The following is an 18,580-nucleotide window of genomic DNA, read 5'->3' as shown; positions in this document are numbered from 1 at the left end:
TCACATCAAATAATTAATTGGTAAAACTGCTTCTGCTAGCTCATTGTACTAATAAAAATATAGTAATTCAAAATAAATTGCTATTTTCGTACAATTTGCAACAAAGATCCATTGAATTAGCATATTTTATATTGAGAAATAAAAGTGTCGCCACACCTTTCTAATTATGACAACAAAAATATTTAAGCAAACACAAACACAAACACAAACACATTCCTTAAATAGTTAGTTTATATTCATCCATATTTATACCAACAACCGCAAAAATGTGCTCACCTCAACATTACTCTCTTCTCTCTCTTGTGGCTTTGGATCCAACCGAACCGAAGCCCTCTTTGCTTCAATCTTCATCAAGGTATCGTCTTCATTGTATTAATTCACAACAATTTCTTAGGTTTTCTATAACCCCATTTGATGTTTTATCCCATTTTCAATGTCTCCATGTTATTACAAAGTTTCTAGATATTAAAGCGGAATAATTTTCGTTGAACATTTTCTTTTCTTTCTTTTGAATATCGAGTTGGAGGTTTGAATATGATTAATTATGTCTAATTCAGTCGTGTTGTTTTGTCGATGAAGAACTTCGATTTGGATCACCAGAAAATTGAACTTTGTTTTATAGATAATTTTATCCTACAAATTCTGCAAAATGGTGAAATTCATTTGTTTTGGATTTGCAGAATGCTTGCTTGGAGTTTAATATGTTTCCCTATCCAATATATCAATTTTTATTTAAGATTAATAAAACAACATGGTGATTTTAACACTTCAAATCATTCATGAATTTTTCTATCTTAATGTTTTGAAAGCAAGTTAGTGACAAAAATAACATAACTAATAGCCTAATAGCTCAACTTTTGTACAAAAGTATATTAAAGTGGTCTCAAGGGACATACAAATGATGTAGGCCTAATATGTGAACAACAAGGTCTAGGCTTTGTCATGTCAAAAAAAATTAATGTACCTTTATAAATTTTAATGTGTCTTATATTTTAATGTAGAGGTTCTCCTTATTCTTCGACGACATCCAAACTCCCTAGGGATGCTGAAAGATGTATATTGTTGTTGAGGCTTCCACGTGGGCTGTTTGCAACATTTCGCCCAACGCATACCAACTATGGTTTCCTAAGGACTACAACGATTATATTGTGTTTTTCAGCAAATGGTGGAGCACGAGGCTGCAATGAGCTCTTAGCGCAACACATTTGCAGTTTCGTGCTCTCAGAGGATCAAGATGGAGACGTCGACGAAGAAGAAGGAGAACATATTGATGAAGAAATATGAAGTAGGGAGGATGTTAGGTCAAGGCGCTTTTGCCAAAGTTTACTACGGTAGGAATGTGAGAACAGGGCAGAGTGTGGCAATCAAGGTTATCGACAAGCAAAAAGTGGTGAAAGTTGGGCTCATCAATCAGATCAAACGAGAGATCTCCATCATGAACCTGGTCAGGCACCCCAACATCATGCATCTTGAGGAAGTCATGGCCACCAAGACCAAGATCTATTTCATCATGGAATACGCTAAAGGCGGCGAGCTCTTCAAGAAGATCGTCAAAGGAAGGCTCAAAGAGGAGGCTGCTAGGGCTTACTTCCAACAACTCATCCGTGCCGTTGATTTCTGCCATAGCAGAGGCGTCTACCACCGTGATCTCAAGCCGGAGAATCTCCTCTTAGATGAGAATGGGAACTTGAAGGTTTCGGATTTTGGCCTCAGTGCGCTCTCCGAGTCCAAAAGGCAGGATGGGTTGCTCCACACCACGTGTGGGACCCCGGCGTATGTCTCCCCCGAGGTCATCAGCAAAAGGGGTTACGACGGGGCAAAATCTGACATCTGGTCATGCGGGGTAATCCTCTTCGTGATGCTTGCGGGACATCTTCCCTTCCATTGCAGGAACCTCATGGATATGTATAGAAACATAGCAAAGGCGAGTTACAAGTGCCCTCATTGGTTCTCCCCTGAGGTGCGAAGACTATTGTCCAGGATTCTTGATCCCAACCCTAATACGAGGATCTCTACCGCCAAGATCATGGAGCACCCGTGGTTTAAGAATGATCTGAGCAGTTCAAATGCACGAGTGGACAAGCCAAATATGGAATTTGATGATGTTATTGTTGGGAAGCCTTTTGATGAGGCCAATATGGAGCTCGTGAGGCCAGATAGTCTCAACGCGTTCAATATCATATCTCTCTCTGATGGATTCGATCTATCTGGTTTGTTTGTGAGTCGGGATCAAAAAGGTGATGCCCGCTTCACGTCCACGAGCTCGGCCTCTTGCATCGTGTCGAAGCTCGAAGAGGTTGCGCGCCGGTCCGGGGGGTTGAAGCTGATGAACAAGGGGAGAGGGTTGTTTAAACTTGACCAGGGGCCTGATGAAGGCACCAAGGATGCATTGTCCGTCGATGTAGAGATATATGAGATTGGCCCCTCCTACCATTTAGTGGAAATGAAGAAATCTAGTGGGGATTTGATAGACTATGAGCATTTGATGAAACAAAATATAAGACCTGCCTTTGAGGAAATAGTTTGGTCTTGGATAGGAGAGCAACAACATCACTAGTTATATATATTTATGTATATATAGATAATCTGTAACTTGTTGCATTATGTTACTCCTTATACATTTCAAAAGTACTATTTTCTGCTCTAGTCTAATCATTGTTCAATATTTGTGTCAATATTATGTTCATTAGCCCAATTTTTTTGATTATATATTATCTAATGTGGATGATATTATACTCTTCATTTTGAGTTTGGGTTAATAGGCCAAAATCATGTCTATTATAGTCCAAAATTCAATATATTCTCTTATATATGCTAACTCCATAAAAATGACTTAATGATAGTTTACACTCACTTTGAAAACTAGAAGATAAATATACCCGTACAAACTAAAACATATAAAATAAGGTTAATAGTAGCTTTTAATTTACCCATTTTCAAAGACAAAAATTGAAAGGACAAAATTGTCCTTACTTAATAGATTGAAAACTTCATCTTGATATTTTATATATATCACCTTAATCACGAATTTGCTTGACATGCTTGACCAATGTGACTTCGAGCGTTGGTGGTAAATGTACTAATGCTCGACATGTCCGTCCACTGTGAGTCGAGCATGCGAGCAGTAGTAAATGTACTAATGCTCAACATGTTCGACATCTATGAGTCAAGAATTAGTAATAAATGTACTAATGTTCGACCATTGCGAGTCGAGCAATCGAGCATCAATGGCCGAGCATTCTTAGAAAATGCACTAATTCTCGACATACTCGACCACTTTGTCGAGCAATCAAGCATCAATGGTCGAGCATTAGTGCAAAATGCACTGATTGGGTTTGTACTTACAAAGGAACCACAGACCCACAAGGCAAGTAAGTACATAGAAATGAGGTACCACATGATGAGAAGATACATACATCGGAGAATCTACCAGAAAAGTCTGCCTCAGAAAGAGCTTCGACAAGCATGTTGAACAACTTTGGCTGTGGTACCTCCAACTTACTTGAGGAAACTTTCATCTAAGTGGGAGAAGTAGTGATTATTGAGTATAATTAGCATATAGTCCCAAGAATTGTATACTAAAAATTTATTTTAGTATAAGTGGGACAATTGATGGGTTTGTATATTGAAAAATAAGATGTTTTATGCTTGTACACAATGTTACCAGACCACTATTTATTCTCCTATCTGAATGGTTTACAATTGTATATGTTTGTCAAATTATCACACTATATAAGTATATTATATGGTGATGAGTAAGAAATCTTAGAAGACCATATGGTTGAATTAACCTATATGAGATAATAAATACTGAATCACAGCTGAGATAATTTGAGGACGAATTATCGGTTTAGGCTACAACATAATAAGTAAATAACTTGTCCTAGTTATTTATGATGGTACATTAATACGTATTGAGGACCACAATGTGATGTGTTCTTATTAACTATAGCTCGGTGACTGTTAGTAATCTTATTCTTGATAAAGTTACAAGTGTGTGTGTCTATATTGATAGAACCCGGATAAGGAGTTCCTCTGCCATAGATCTCATAGGATAATAATTCAAATAAGCATGCATATTTAATGTTCAATAGCTATCAAATAATAAATACTACAACTAAAGTAAAACGGAATACTACAAATCTCAGGGATTTGATGTTTACCTTGTTGTAGTTAATGGCCTTTAAATACTTTAACAGCTACATATTTGACTTGAGAACCTTCTAACTTATTCTTTCTTATAGCTCGAACATTGGATGTACAACTATACGACGAGCATAATAGCTGAAAAAATAGCACGAAAATCCTCAAAGCTAGAGCATGAAATTTTGATCCCTAGAAAGAATGGTGGTGATTTTTTTTTCTTCTTTTCTGATATGTGATTTGTGTTTTCCATATCCCATATTTATAGGTTTAGATGGGCTAAGCTAGGGATTCCTAGGAGGATTAAGATATGACCTCCCGATAGACATAAATAACTATAACTTTATTATAACTTAAATTTAAGTCTATCAATGTTTATTAAAAAAAATATTGCACTATCTATCCTCATTTTCATTTAATTATTTCTCCTGTATAAGATAGCACATATACATTAATTACTTTAAGCTATCTAACAACTTTAGTTAATTAATATATTATCCAATAATTTAATTTGCTCTAGTATTTTTATTGTACCTGGAATTAATTCCAACCCCCATGTTTCTAGTACAATAAACCTTATGAGCACCTCAAGAGTATATCATCAACTAGACGCATCGAGACATGATTTTAAATAATAATATAAAGTGTTGGAAAAATTCAGAAGAGTTTTGAATTTGTACCAAAACCCTAATTGATATTAATGTCTTGTACTTAATTTTGATTATTACCACTCATGCATGTGAAAACACGAATCTTATGCTTGCACACGATTACTGACTTAACCATGCTCATCGATCAGCTCAAGGATCAGCCAATGAGCTTGTTGATACTTGTGCATGCTGATAAAACATGCAGCTTTGCAATTGGTACTTCATCTCCGAAATATGAAGATATTGCATATCAACCATAATAAACCCTTCAGAGTGTATCAGAGCATTTGATACTGAAGATACAAAATGTAATGAAGATCCCACCTTTTAAGCAGAAATGACAAGAAGGTATGAGAAACAATGCAATATGTTTACATAACCTTGTACGGATCTGCAAAATGCTAGAAACGTCTCTCTTTAGAATTCAACGAGATTATTTTTCAAGCCAGCTACCACTCCATTAAAGACAATCACCTCCGACGGTACTATTCGAAGGATGGTCTATAAATACCCCCAAAGGATTCAAGTGAGAAGACTACCTATAACACTGCTTATTTGAATTCTCAAGAGCTCATAAGTGTTCAATCTCTTACACTCAAGAACTCAACATATTTTCGAAAAAGGTAATATCAAAGTGTTTAAAAGGTAGAGTCAAGAACAACAAGATAAGTTCTTATAGTACTAGCATACAAACATTCCCTCATCTCTAGGTCTTTAAATCTTTGTATCTTAAGCCTAGAGACGAACACACTAACCATTGTTCTTATTGTAACAGTGTACTCATAGTTGGAAAACCCCTCTGTAAACCCTATACATATTGTAAAAATTAGGTGTTACAGTTAGAAGGAAGTCTATTAAAACTTCGAGTCGGAAGCTTGAGTCAATGTGCTTGAATTAGAAAGCAATATCAAAGTGTTTAAAAGCTAGAGTCAGGAACAACAATATAAGTTCTTAGAGTACTAGCATACAACACTCCCTTATCTCTAGGCCTTTAAATCTTTGTATCTTAAGCTTAGAGACGAACACATTATCATAACCACTGTTCTTATTGTAAAAGTGTGCTCATAGTTGGAAAACCCTCTGTAAACCCTACACATATTGTAAAAGTTAGGTGCTAGAGTTAGAAGGAAGTTAGTTAGTAAGCTTCAAGTTGGAAGCTTGAAAGTTGAAGGAAAGACTATGGTATTGCAACGATATTACAATCGCGTAAATTGCTAGAAACAGTCACAGCCGCATAACCCGTGTGATCAGTCTAACCGAACTGACCGTGAATATAAGAGAGCTCTCTAAACTACGTAAAAACTGATTGTGTCTTGATTTTACTGCATTTTCCATACTATTATATCATTTTCTTATTGTCTCACAAATTGTCATCATCTTGCATGACCATTTCATCAAACAGACTAAGTGAAAAGTTAAGTTAAAAAGATTCTCCAAAAGCGAGTTTTCTAAACCACCACATTCCGCACATCAGTTAACGGTCCAACTGACAAGCTCTCGAGCTATGGCAACCCGATATCTAGCCAGTGATAGCGTAGACCGAGTATCGTATGACTAATAAAAGAAAAAAGAAAAATAAATAGGAAAACTACTAACATCTAACGAAAGCATACAATAAGATAATAAGATACAATCATCAATCAATGAAATAACTCAGATTGATCAATAAGATACTAACAAGGCATAACTATATAGCTAAGGCTAATAGGGCATAACTATATAGCTAAGGTTCCAATGGTTCATGAATGTGACTTCCCAACGAGGGAGTAATACAATACTAAGACAATCCTACAAAGTTAAAAAAAAAAAAAAAAAGTTTTAGAGTAACACATGAGAGCATGACTATATGTGTGAAGACATATAGCAGGGAGCTTAAAACCTAGAGAGATAGAAATAAAAATAATAGTTCAAAAGACTACATACAAACAAGATAAAATGGATTGAATTGACATCAACATGACATCGCCAGAGCTCTACCTCCAATCTCTTCGCCATGCTTGACTGTATATTTAGAAACATATGCAGGGCTGAGTACTAGAGTACTCAACAAACAAATACTAAAATAGTTAAAAATTTTGCTCTCTAGAGCTATATGTCAAACTTGTCGTTTTTAGAGCAATCACATGATAATGTAAGTTAAAAGTACTTGTGCATGCAATTTTATCATAACAATAAATCAATCATATGTACATATATCATAGGTCTGCAGACAACTCAAATGTGTATGCACCAATTACAACAGCATAACATCAATAACCGTGTGAAGAGAAGTATGCCTCATTCCCAACAACATGACCTTGCTGACTAGAAGATGGCTCACGATCAAAACATTGTGCACAAAAATCCTTACTGTCAACACATTCTCAGTATAGGACCGATATCGTCTCATCATCATCATGATTATCAACATATTCATTATCATCTGTAGTAGTGGCATAACATATATCATTATCACAAGTAAAACATGGCAAGTTGACGTTTTTTTATATAATTCATATCATAGTTTCAACCAATCATACTTTGTATTTTCAAATATATTTATTTGGCATAGAAGCTCCATTTTTTTAGTAATAGAAAGCCCACCTGTCAATGTCTCTGCTCATATCAAGTAGTCTTCGAGTCTCAATTCCTCTCGTAGCTCGACCATTCAAGAGATGCATCGGGATTGAGTGACCATGTGACAAACGAGATTCTAGTTAGAACTTTACTCACCCTTTAGTGTTTATGACACTAAATAAAATCTCATTTCATTCATCATTCTCACTTAGTCTTATTCCCTAAGGAATAATCACACACACACACACACACACACATATATATATATATATATATATATATATATATATAGGAGGTGGTTATTCAATAAACCACCCTTATTTTAAGAATTACAAACCAGCAAAAATGCATGAATTTTATGTATAACACGCATGAATAAACTGTATAAAGGCATGAATTGCGAAAAATAATTTTTTGCTACCTTTGGGATTCGAACTCAGGACCATGAATTTATCCAACAAGGTGATGAATCAACCGTAGATCTTGATGATCTAAGGGCTGGAAATGGTTCCTAATTTATATTTTAAGAAGCGTTCTTATTTTAGCCTTCCCCTATATATATATAGGGTAAATATCATGAAAACCCCTGAACTATACCCACTTTATTAAAAATATCCTGAAACTTTTGAAATGTTTTCTAAACCCTCAAACTATCAGATTTTTATCAAATATATCCTGTATCTATTTTTCGGTCACCAGGAATGTGATGAGGCTCATCGGATACCACAATATAATTTATATTCTATTTTTTTAATGACATGGCAAAAATGACTTCGTTTCGTACCATATCATTTAAAAAATTCACTATAAAATTTAAAATTAACTTCTATTGTGTTTGAAATTCACGCTAATACGATAGAAGTTATTCTTCTATCGTGTTTATTCCTAATTCTAGGTTATTAACGTGAATTTCAAATACGATAGAAGTAAATTTTAAATTTTAGAGTGGATTTTTTTTAAGGGAAAAGGTGTAGATTGCCCCCCGAAGTAGTAGCCCCTATAGCGTATAACCCCTCTTACTCACTGTGTGTGCAACTAAACCCTCGAACTCAAAAAAACTGTGCAATTAGGCCTCTCTGACCAAACGGCGTTAACTACCATTAGTCAACCTTTTTTTATATTATATTTTAATTAAAATGTGGGACCCATTGAAACCTCAACCCTCTTTCTGCTCTCTCTCTTTCACGCACACACAGACGAACCGCACAGCGGCGCTGCTGCCTCCGTCCATTCCCGGCAAACGGCATCGTTGCGATCACCGCCACCGTCTCCCTTTCTCTGCTTTCACCCTTCGCCCATCACCCCTTCTCTATCTCTTCTTTTGATAATATCACCTTAATCAATAATATCACTTGTGTAGATCGATTCAATGGAGAGAAAAAAATTAAAGCTAAAGTAAGGGTTGTGGTGCTGTCGGATCTGGTGCAGAACTAAGGATGCATCGTCAAAATCAGACGAGGCGGCGGCCATTTAGGCTGCTGGTTGGTCGATCGACCGAGATGAGGAAGGAGGGGCGGCGTTGGTCTGTTGAAATTATTGGCCGTGGTGGTGTGGTCGAATGGCGAGAGAATGATGAAGAAGGAGACAAAATAGTTTAGGAAGTTAAGAGCGGTGGGCGGTGGTTGTGTTTTTTAAGATGAGTGAGAGACTTCATAGGCTAGAGCGGTGGGCGGTGGTTGTGTCAATCGAATTGAATCGACAACACTGTCTCACCTTCTGCGTTCGGCGACTGCTGCTGCTTCTGTTCAGTTGCTGTTGCTGCTGCCGTTCAGCTGCTGTCGTTGCATCATGGATGAGCGGCTGGTGGTGATGGTGGTGGAAGGTGGCGGCGGTGGTGGAGTGGCCGAGAGAGAGAGAGAGAGAGCTGAGCGAGAGAGATGAGAGTTGAGCAAGACTAATGGTGGGCCCCACATTTTAATAAAAAAATAATAAAAAAAGATTGACTAACGGTAGTTAACGCCGTTTGGTCAGAGGGGCCTAATTGCACGTTTTTTTTTTAGTTCGAGGTTTTAGTTGCACACACAGTGAGTAAGAGGGGTTATACGCTATAAGGGCTACTACTTCGGGGGCCAATATGTACCTTTTCCCTTTTTTTAATGATATGGTATGAAACGACGTTATTTTTGTCAGTGCATTTAAAAAAGGGAAAATGTGCAGATTAGCCCCCGAAGTACTAGCCCCTACAGCGTTAAACCCCTCTTAGTCACTGTGTGTGCAATTACCCCCCCGAACTCCAAAAAAAACGTGCAAATCCACCCCTCTTGACCTAACGCCGTTTTCGGCCGTTAGTCAATTTTTTTTTTAATTAACTCGCATCTCTCTTTCTCTCTCAGCCAATGTAACCCCATCCCTCTTTCTGCTCTTTTTCTTTCACGCACACACAAACGAACCGCACAGCGGCACTGCTGCCTCTGTCCATTCCCGGCGAACGGCGTCGTTGCAGTCACCGCCACCGTCTCCCTTTCTCTGCTCTCACCCTTCGCCCATCACCCCTTCTCTATCTCTCTCTCTCTCTCTCTCTCTCTCTTTCTAGTGCATGGGACGATATTCGCGATGAGCGCCAGCAGCAACGGCGGTCCCGGAAGATAGGCGCAGTGTATTCAAACTCCGCGGAGGAAAGAGAGGTTTCGAGTAGTTCCGGCGCTAGTTTCCCGTCAACTTAGCTGATATATGAATGAATGAGTATGTATGATGGGGCGTTCCTGCTCTGGTGTGTGTGCTCTTTACTCTGGTGTGTCTGCGCTGGCATCTTTAGGCTCTGGTCTTCACGGCGCCGCTGTCACGAGCGGAAAAGATTACCGAGGCATTGACGAGAGCTTTCTATCACGCACAGCCGTGAGAGAGATCGAGAACGGGAGGAAACGGTGTTGAGATTGTTCACCGACGTCGCTTCGCCGGAGGGTATTGCGGCTGTTGGTTCGGGAGATGTAGAGAGTTTTTGAGCTTTTCGATTCTTGTCGGTGGTAGCCTAAAGATGGGTGAACGGCTATGCGTTGCCGGTTCGTGGCCTAGTGGCCGATCGGCGATGAAATAAACCTGTGAAGAAGGCCCACTTGAGCTCTTGTTCAAGTTTCGGGCGAGAGGGCAGGGGGCTTTTCTGGTGTCTCCCTTGCGATTCCACGGCCTCCTTGGCTGGTTTTGCGAGGGTGGCGGCGTAGGAGCGTCGTGGCGGCGGCAGGGCGAGGCGACAACGCGACGAGGGCGGCGCGGCCGAGTTCGCGCGCTGCTGCTGCACTCGCGGCTGCTGCTGCTTCTGTTCGTCTGTTGTTGCTGCTACCGTTCAGCTGTTGTTGCTGCTACCGTTCAGCTGCTGCGGTTACGTCGTGGAGGAGCGGTTGGTGATGATGGTGGTGGAAGGTGGCGGCGGCGGCGGTGGAGTGGCCGAGAGAGAGAGAGAGAGAGCGAGAGAGAGAGAGAGAGCTGAGCGAGAGATGAGAGTTGAGCAAGACTAATAGTGGGCCCCATATTTTAATTAAAAAAAAATTGACTAACGGCCGAAAACGGCGTTAGGTCAGAGGGGTGGATTTGAACGTTTTTTTTGGAGTTCGGGGGGGTAATTGCACACACAGTGACTAAGGGGGGTTTAACGCTATAGGGGCTAGTACTTCGGGGGACTAATCTGCACCTTTTCCCTTTAAAAAAATAGAAAATAAATTACATTGTGGCATCCGGCGAGCCATATCACGTTTCTGGTGACCGAAAAATATATGCGGGATATATTTGATAAAAACCTGATAGTTTGATGGTTGGGAGAACATTTTAAAAGTTTCAGGGTATTTTTGATAAAGCGGGTATACTTCAGAGGTTTTCATGATATATATATATATATATATATATATATATATATATATATATATAGGGTGTGGTTCTAGAGAGAACTACATTATTTGTGAGAACGAGAGAACCATCAAATCTAATGCATTCACTGTAAAAATTAATGCATTCGCTGTTAAAATTACTGCACTAAAAAAATTAAAAAAAAATGCTCCCTTCAGGATTCGAACCCAGGTTCTATATTCATCCAACAAGATGATGCATCCACCGTAGATCTTGATGATCGAATGGCTGAAAATGGTTCTCCGTTCTTTTTTTATTTATGGTTCTTTCTTGAACCTCTCCCTATATATATATATATATATATATATATAAATATGGTGGGATCATATAGTATCCCACTACCTTCATAGTATATAGGTAGGGATGGCAATGCGCCGGATCTGGACCGGATCTTGCTTGGTCCAGATCCAGATCCATGTTTTTATACTTAGATCCAGATCCGGTCCAGATTCATTGGATCCAAAAAAATGAGATCCAGACCCAGATCCATGAGATCCATTGGATCTCGGGTCCAGACCCGGATCCATAGTAATTTTTTACAAAATAAATTCTAAGCTAATTATACATTAAAATAAAAATCGTAATAATCCTAATATTGAAACGATCAATTTCTGCTGCTCACGCCGGCGCTGCTGCGCTCTGCTGCTCACGCTGCCGGCTGCTCTGCTGCAACGGAGGTGGACGGAGACCGGAGGTGGACAGCCGACGACGCCGGCTGCTGCTCTGCTGCAACGGAGGAGGTCTGCTCACGGCGGCTGCTGCTACTGCTCTGCTGCTCACGCCGACTGCTGTTCACGGAGGAGGTCGGAACCTGGGAGGGATCAAGGGCTGATAGGCGAGGTCCGAGCGGCGCAGGTGGGAATTGGGATTAGAAGTAGGGTTTTGAAATTGAAATGGAAATATTAGCGGCGCAGGTGGTGGGATTAGATTATTAGAAGTAGGGTTTTCAAAATATAAAAATAAAAATATTATATATTTAATATTAGCGGGTCCAGATCCGGTCCAGATCCGGATCTGGACCGGATCTGGACCGGATATGGGTTTTACATCTTCTACTCCAGATCCGGATCCGGTTTTTTATAGGGTGGTCCAGATCCGCCGGGTCCGAATTTTGCAAGATCCAAATCCGGAAAACAAGGTCTAGATCCGCGGATCTAGACCGGGTCTCGGATCCATTGCCATCTCTATATATAGGTACAAATTTGAATCACACAATGGGGCCACGTGGCGCACTAGGAGCGCGCCACATGGAAGCAGCCTCCCAAGACCTTCCAAAGTATTCCAAGGTCAAAAACACGGAGGGGTAAAATGGTCATTTCAGAAATTAAAGAAATAAAATTAAAAAAATATATAATTTTTTAATTATTATTATTATTATTATTATTTTTTACCGAAAATCCATTTTTTTTCCCGCGGCCGTCGTCAAAATTATGCATATGATTGTACACCAATATGTATAAACATAAACTCAAATATGCATGACGTTGGATAAAGATATGCATGGGAAAGTATTAGTATGCATACCCTCTGGTGTCTTTCGCTGTCGAATAATGCTATGCATATTTGTGTGTAACGTTATGCATATATCTGTTTTTCTTTATGCATATTTGTATTGAACTATATGCATAGTACTATACGACACCGTCAGATAGCTCTTGTCACTGGTCACTTGACGGGTCACATACTGATATTTTTCCATGCATATTTCTATCCAGTGTCATGCATATTTGTGTTTACCTTTATGCATATTTGGTGTTCAATTATATGCATAATTTTGACGATAGTGTTAATGTCATTTAATGCAAGTGTTAGTGTCATGAAGCACGGTGCTCCATGGAGCACACAAGAATGCCTCTTTAAAGATTGAGACAATTTTACCTCTAAACGCTATTCAATTTGTAGGCCACGGAAGCAAAAAAATTGCGATCGCTCAAAGCCAAAATCAAATGGCTCAAAGAGGGAGACATTAATTCAGGTTTTTTCCATAGGGCAATTCGTGGGAGACGTGTCAAAAACGAGATTGGCGGAATGCTCTTTGAAAACTCGTGGATATCTAAACCGGAAGAGGTTAAAGTAAGAGTGAAAAATCATTTTGAAGCTTTTTTCAAAAGGAAAGAACGATTGATGCCTGATTTCCCCCTGGATTTCATGAGGAGGAAAATTTCAAATGACGAGAGGCAGTGGTTGATCAGGGATTTTGATCTGGACGAGATTAAAGAAGCAGTTTGGAGCTGTTGTGGAGACAAGAGTCCGGGACCCGATGGATTTAACTTCACATTCTGGAGAGCGGCGTGGCCCGTGGTTAAAGAGGACTTAGTCCAGGTTTTGAAGGAATTTCACGAAAACGGGAAAATACCGAAAGGTGGTAACGCCTCTTTTATTGTTTTGATTCCGAAGAAAGAAGGGGCTGGGTCGCTCGAAGATTTTCGTCCAATTTCTCTTATCACTAGCTTGTTCAAAATTGTGGCTAAAATCCTGGCTGAGAGATTGAAGAGGGTTATGGGGTCGATCATTTCCGATAATCAAAGTGCGTTTGTCAAGGGTCGCTTCATCCTAGATGGGGTGGTTATCCTGAATGAAGCTATTTTTGAGGCAAAAAAGAAGAGAGTAGGCCGTATTTTCTTCAAGATTGACTTCGCAAAAGCATACGACTCCGTGCAATGGGATTTCTTGGATTTGCTTCTCGATCGACTTAACTTTGAAGGAGTTTGGAGGAAGTGGATTAAAGGGTGTATGGAATCAGGAACGTCAAGTGTATTGGTGAATGGGTCATCGACGGGAGACTTCAAAATGGAGAGAGGCTTGAGACAGGGTGACCCGTTGTCACCTTTTCTTTTCCTTATCGTGGCGGAAGGCCTCAACGAGTTCATTGAAAGAGCAACGGATAGGCAGTTCCTGGTTCCGGCGAAGATTGGCAAGGATAAAGTGTCAATTTCACATTTACAGTACGCGGACGATACTATCTTTTTGTTGGAGGCAGATGATAGGAATATGGAGAGCGTCAAGAAACTCCTGATTCTCTTTCAGTTCGTCTCGGGTTTAGCTGTAAATTTTGACAAAAGCTGTCTTCTGACAGTGGGAGTGGATGAGGCAGTTGAGAGGAGATGGGCATCGCTCCTCATGTGCAAGATAGGATCCTTTCCATGCAACTACTTGGGTACTAAAGTGGGGGGGGGCGCAGCAATGGTGTTGGAGATTGGAAGTTTTTGGTTGAAAAAATATCAAACAAAGTGGCAAGCTGGAAGAAGAGACACCTTTCGCTGGCAGGACGAATTACTCTAGTCAAGTCAGTGTTGCAATCCATCCCGGTCTATCAATTATCCTTCGCTTTCATACCTAAAGCGGTGATTAAAGAACTTAATTCATTGTTCTCCAAATTTTTGTGGGGAGGAGGTACACAGACGGGAGGTATTACCTGGTTTAAGTGGAATGCCTTGTGCCTAAACAAGGATTCAGGAGGTCTGGGGTTTCGGAATATCGATTGGTTTAATAAGGTGCTGTTAAGTAAGTGGCTCTGGAGGTTTTTGGGGGAGGGGAAAGCTCTGTGGGTAAGGGTGATTAAATCGATTTATGGGGAGCTAGAATGGGGGGAAGGGGGTGAATGTTCGGTGGTGGGGAGAGGTGGACAGAAAGGGTGGTGGCAGAAAATTGTGGATAAGGAAGGAGGAATGAGAGATAGGTGGTTCATCAATAATTTGAGGCGAAGAATTGGGGATGGGCTTGAGACCAGCTTCTGGGAGGATGTGTGGGCGGTTGACAAACCCCTTAAGTTTGTGTTTCCGAGATTGTATAATTTGAGCCTGAACAAGAAAAGGTTGGTTGGTGAAAGCGGGTTTTGGGTGGGAGGGTCGTGGGTGTGGAGGGTGGAGTGGAGGAGGGAGCTAAGGGAGAGGGAGAAAGGGTTTGCGGAGGAACTCCGGTTGGTGATTGCTGATTTTGCTCCTTGTGTAGATGTAACAGACGGATGGAACTGGAAGGCTACACCAGATGGATGCTTCACAATTAAGTCGGCATATGAAATTGTGGCAAAAACAAGAGAGGAGCAACAAGTTTTACCTTTGGAGATGGCAAAGGTTTGGAAGGCCCCAACACCAAATAAAGCCAAGGTGACGGCATGGAGATGTCTTAGAAACAGATTGGCAACATGTGATAATCTGAGTAGAAGAAATGTCCAGATCAGCGTGGAGGAGAGATGGTGCAATGCCTGTGTTTCTAGTGAGGAAACGACGGAACACATGTTTCTCCATTGCCCGAAAGCAGCGGCGGTGTGGGACCAGATCTTTCAATGGCTTGACATAAAAACGGCAAATCCGAGAGGCATTTTCCAGCACTTCATTTCTTTCATTGCGGCTGGAAAAAAGAAGAGAGAAAGAAGAATGCTTAAAGCTTTGTGGGTGGGAACAGTGTGGTTGCTATGGGAAAGCAGGAATGGTAGTCGTTTTCAGGACAAGGCTTGGGATATTGATAGACTTGTATTACAGATTAAGGGGAGACTTTGGAGTTGGAACGAGGCCTACAAAATCGTGGAATTAGGAATTCCTTTTACTTCCTGGTGTTCCAAAGACTTTAAACTTATTTTGTTGTTTTGATTGACATTCCTGATGCCTTCATCACTTTTCTTTCAATAAAATTTTTACTTTACTGATCAAAAAAAAAAAAAAATGCGATCGCAACTTTCCACAATGTAAAAAGGATAAAGTTGAATCATACAACATTAGGACTTATTAAGATGATACACAATTCTGATATCAGCACAAAACAACCTAAGATTTCTCTGTTTCCTTTTCACATGTGATTGGACAACCAACCAATTTCTAGTAACTAGATAAGAACCTTATGTCTTTATTTAGGTAACTTTCAGAGTCATCTTTTCACTTTTCTTTTTACTGAAGTTGCAATAAATATAGTAATTTAAGAGAACAAAAGATATACTTCCACTGCAAATAAGACAAAACCGCTAATGATTAGAGTCAAATTGTCCACCTACGTGCCCTAAATCGACATAGCAACAAAAAATAAATTTATGAACATCATAGAAATTAAAATTTGAAATACAAAATTATACTCCTATATACCCAGATTCTATAGGAGCAAGGCATCATGGATAAATATTGAATATTATCATCGATTGGATATAAGAATTTATTGATTGAGATAAAGGCACCCTTACCCCTAAAAAATAAATCCAACCCAAAGAAAATGGTATATTTGAGCTGTGAGGATGCCGTATATCTCAATCATTCAAACTTATGGTTCCCTCCAAACAAGGTAGACCTTTTCCTTTATTGCCAAGTGGCCACTATTACTGATCTACAACTAAAATTTTGTACCAGTAGCCCTAGGGCATATAGCGATAATATTAAAAAATAAATTAATTAAAATACATATACGTAGTTCACCCACTGAATCAATCATAATTATTTATTACTTCTTCCGTCCCACTCTAATAGGCTCATTTTCCTTTTTGGGACGTCTCACTCCAATAAGCTCATTTTTTATTTTAAATAAAAAAAATATACTTAATTGTTGTGGACCACACCAATTTACTACTAAAAAGTAAGTGCCGAAAAGAAATGAGTCTATTAGAATGAGACGGATGGAGTATATACCTAGAAACATTTGCATCATGAGTTCGGAAAGAGCCGCAAATAAAATAGATCGAATGTGGCGCATTCGCCTACATACGTTCCTGTTTATTTATTTATTCTTAAAAAAAATTAATAATAATTCCTCCTTTTTTATCGTAATAATTTGAACTCTCGACTTATTTATTAATTAGAGGAGGAATTGATCCTATTGAATTCTAGTTAAACAAATTAAAAGTTTTAACTGTATTACATTCTGATTATAAATTATTAAATCATATATTATGGATAGTTACGGATCAGTACACCCGAGTCATGAATTACTAAATTTTATTTATGGGTTACTAAACTCCTATCAAACCATAATTAATTCTTAAATTTTAGGATTAATTTAGGGGTTGGAGGGGTTTAACGACAACCACATTCAAGGAATTGATCTCCTGTTAAGTGTACAGAAAAAAGGGGTCGGATCGGATCAGGGTTGCTTAATTTTTATTATAAAAAAAGTAATTATTGATATAAAGAAAGATAATGTTTGAAAAATATTATTTTTCTTCAAGTCGATTATTATTTTTAATCATAATAATAATTACTTCGAATAATTCATATTTTATCAACCAATCATGACTGGCAGAACAGCGGAGGGCGCCGGCGTGGTGCGAAGGGTTGGTCTACTAATTATTATTGTAACAAAAAGTAATTATTGATATAAAAAAAGATAATGTTCAAAAGCATTACTTCCTCCGTCCCACGAAGCATGGCCCAGTTTTCTTTTTGGATTGTCCCACGAAACTTGATCTGTTTCTAAAAATGACAAAAGATTATTCTTTATTCACATTTTCACTTTTTTACTCTACCACATTTAACACACAAAATATCAATTTCTTAATTTTCGTGCCGAAAGAATTAGGTCATGTTTCATGGGACGGAGGGAGTACTTTTCTTCATATCGATTACTTTTCATCACAATAGTAATTACTTTGAATTATCCAGCCAGACTCGTGACCCACGCTCAAATCCGTCCCGATCGACGCTCAGATCCGTTTCCCAGCTCTGCTTCGATCTGCCTCACCTATACATACGGTTTTACAGGAGAATTTGTGACGCCCAAGTATTTGTGAATCCGAATTTCTTCAATTAAATGAAATATATCTTTCTGATCTGCTTTGAATTGCTTTAAGTGGGACTATCTTGAAAACGCCATTTGTTATATGTTCCAAGAGTGACAAAAAATTGAAGTTTACTACATTTATGCGTGCTGAAATTGTCACTTATCCAAACACATTAAATCACGCACACACAGAAGTTAGAATGTTTAGAGACACAGTAGCAATAAGTGTACTTGTAACGGTAAAGAACAAAACACCAAGATCGGTTACCCAGTTCGGTGATAAAACACTTACGTTTGGGGGGCCACGCCCAGGGTAAATTATCCACTATTGAATATAAGATATACAAAGGACTTACATGAAAAGACACGATCTTTCTAGCCTATATATCTTCCCAAAACTCCATCAATAATAAATAATTGAGAGCAAGACAACGACCTACTCTCTAAGCGTGAATGCTACACATTCACCACCTAAACTCAACAATATAAACTTACACCGATAGGCTGGTGTAAGAAAGCAAAGAAATAAACCAACCAATCAACGCTTACAACATGAAATAATTAGCGAACTTACTAGACCACACATGCACACACTGTATGATCTGAAGAGGATCGAAGCACGGAATTACTCTGCAAAATCTCAGGAGAGTGATAAAAACACAGTAACATCTGTTCTTTCTCTTCATCGTCATTATATA

General features: G+C 39.0%; 2 protein-coding genes across 2 annotated transcripts; both read left to right on the top strand.

Annotated features, from left to right (window-relative positions):
• The first annotated feature begins 244 nt into the window (after window positions 1-244).
• LOC131006405 (CBL-interacting protein kinase 18-like) lies at window positions 245-2,675 on the top strand. Its single transcript, XM_057933576.1, has 2 exons — window positions 245-355; window positions 1,002-2,675. Exon 2 carries the CDS (start codon window positions 1,235-1,237, stop codon window positions 2,555-2,557), a length of 1,323 nt encoding a protein of 440 aa, XP_057789559.1. The 5' UTR covers window positions 245-355; window positions 1,002-1,234; the 3' UTR covers window positions 2,558-2,675.
• Window positions 2,676-10,040: 7,365 nt separating this feature from the next.
• LOC131014167 (uncharacterized) lies at window positions 10,041-15,192 on the top strand. The gene is made up of 5 exons (XM_057942057.1): window positions 10,041-10,184; window positions 13,089-13,778; window positions 14,133-14,343; window positions 14,454-15,105; window positions 15,147-15,192. The coding sequence occupies exons 1-5, from the start codon at window positions 10,041-10,043 to the stop codon at window positions 15,190-15,192; spliced, it is 1,743 nt and encodes a 580-aa protein (XP_057798040.1).
• Window positions 15,193-18,580: the final 3,388 nt, after the last annotated feature.

The sequence above is a fragment of the Salvia miltiorrhiza genome, chromosome 1 (genome assembly GCF_028751815.1).
Source record: "Salvia miltiorrhiza cultivar Shanhuang (shh) chromosome 1, IMPLAD_Smil_shh, whole genome shotgun sequence".
Taxonomy (NCBI): Eukaryota; Viridiplantae; Streptophyta; class Magnoliopsida; order Lamiales; family Lamiaceae; genus Salvia; species Salvia miltiorrhiza.
The sequence above is the reverse complement of the archived record's forward strand: the minus strand, read 5'-3'. Positions and strand labels throughout refer to the sequence as shown.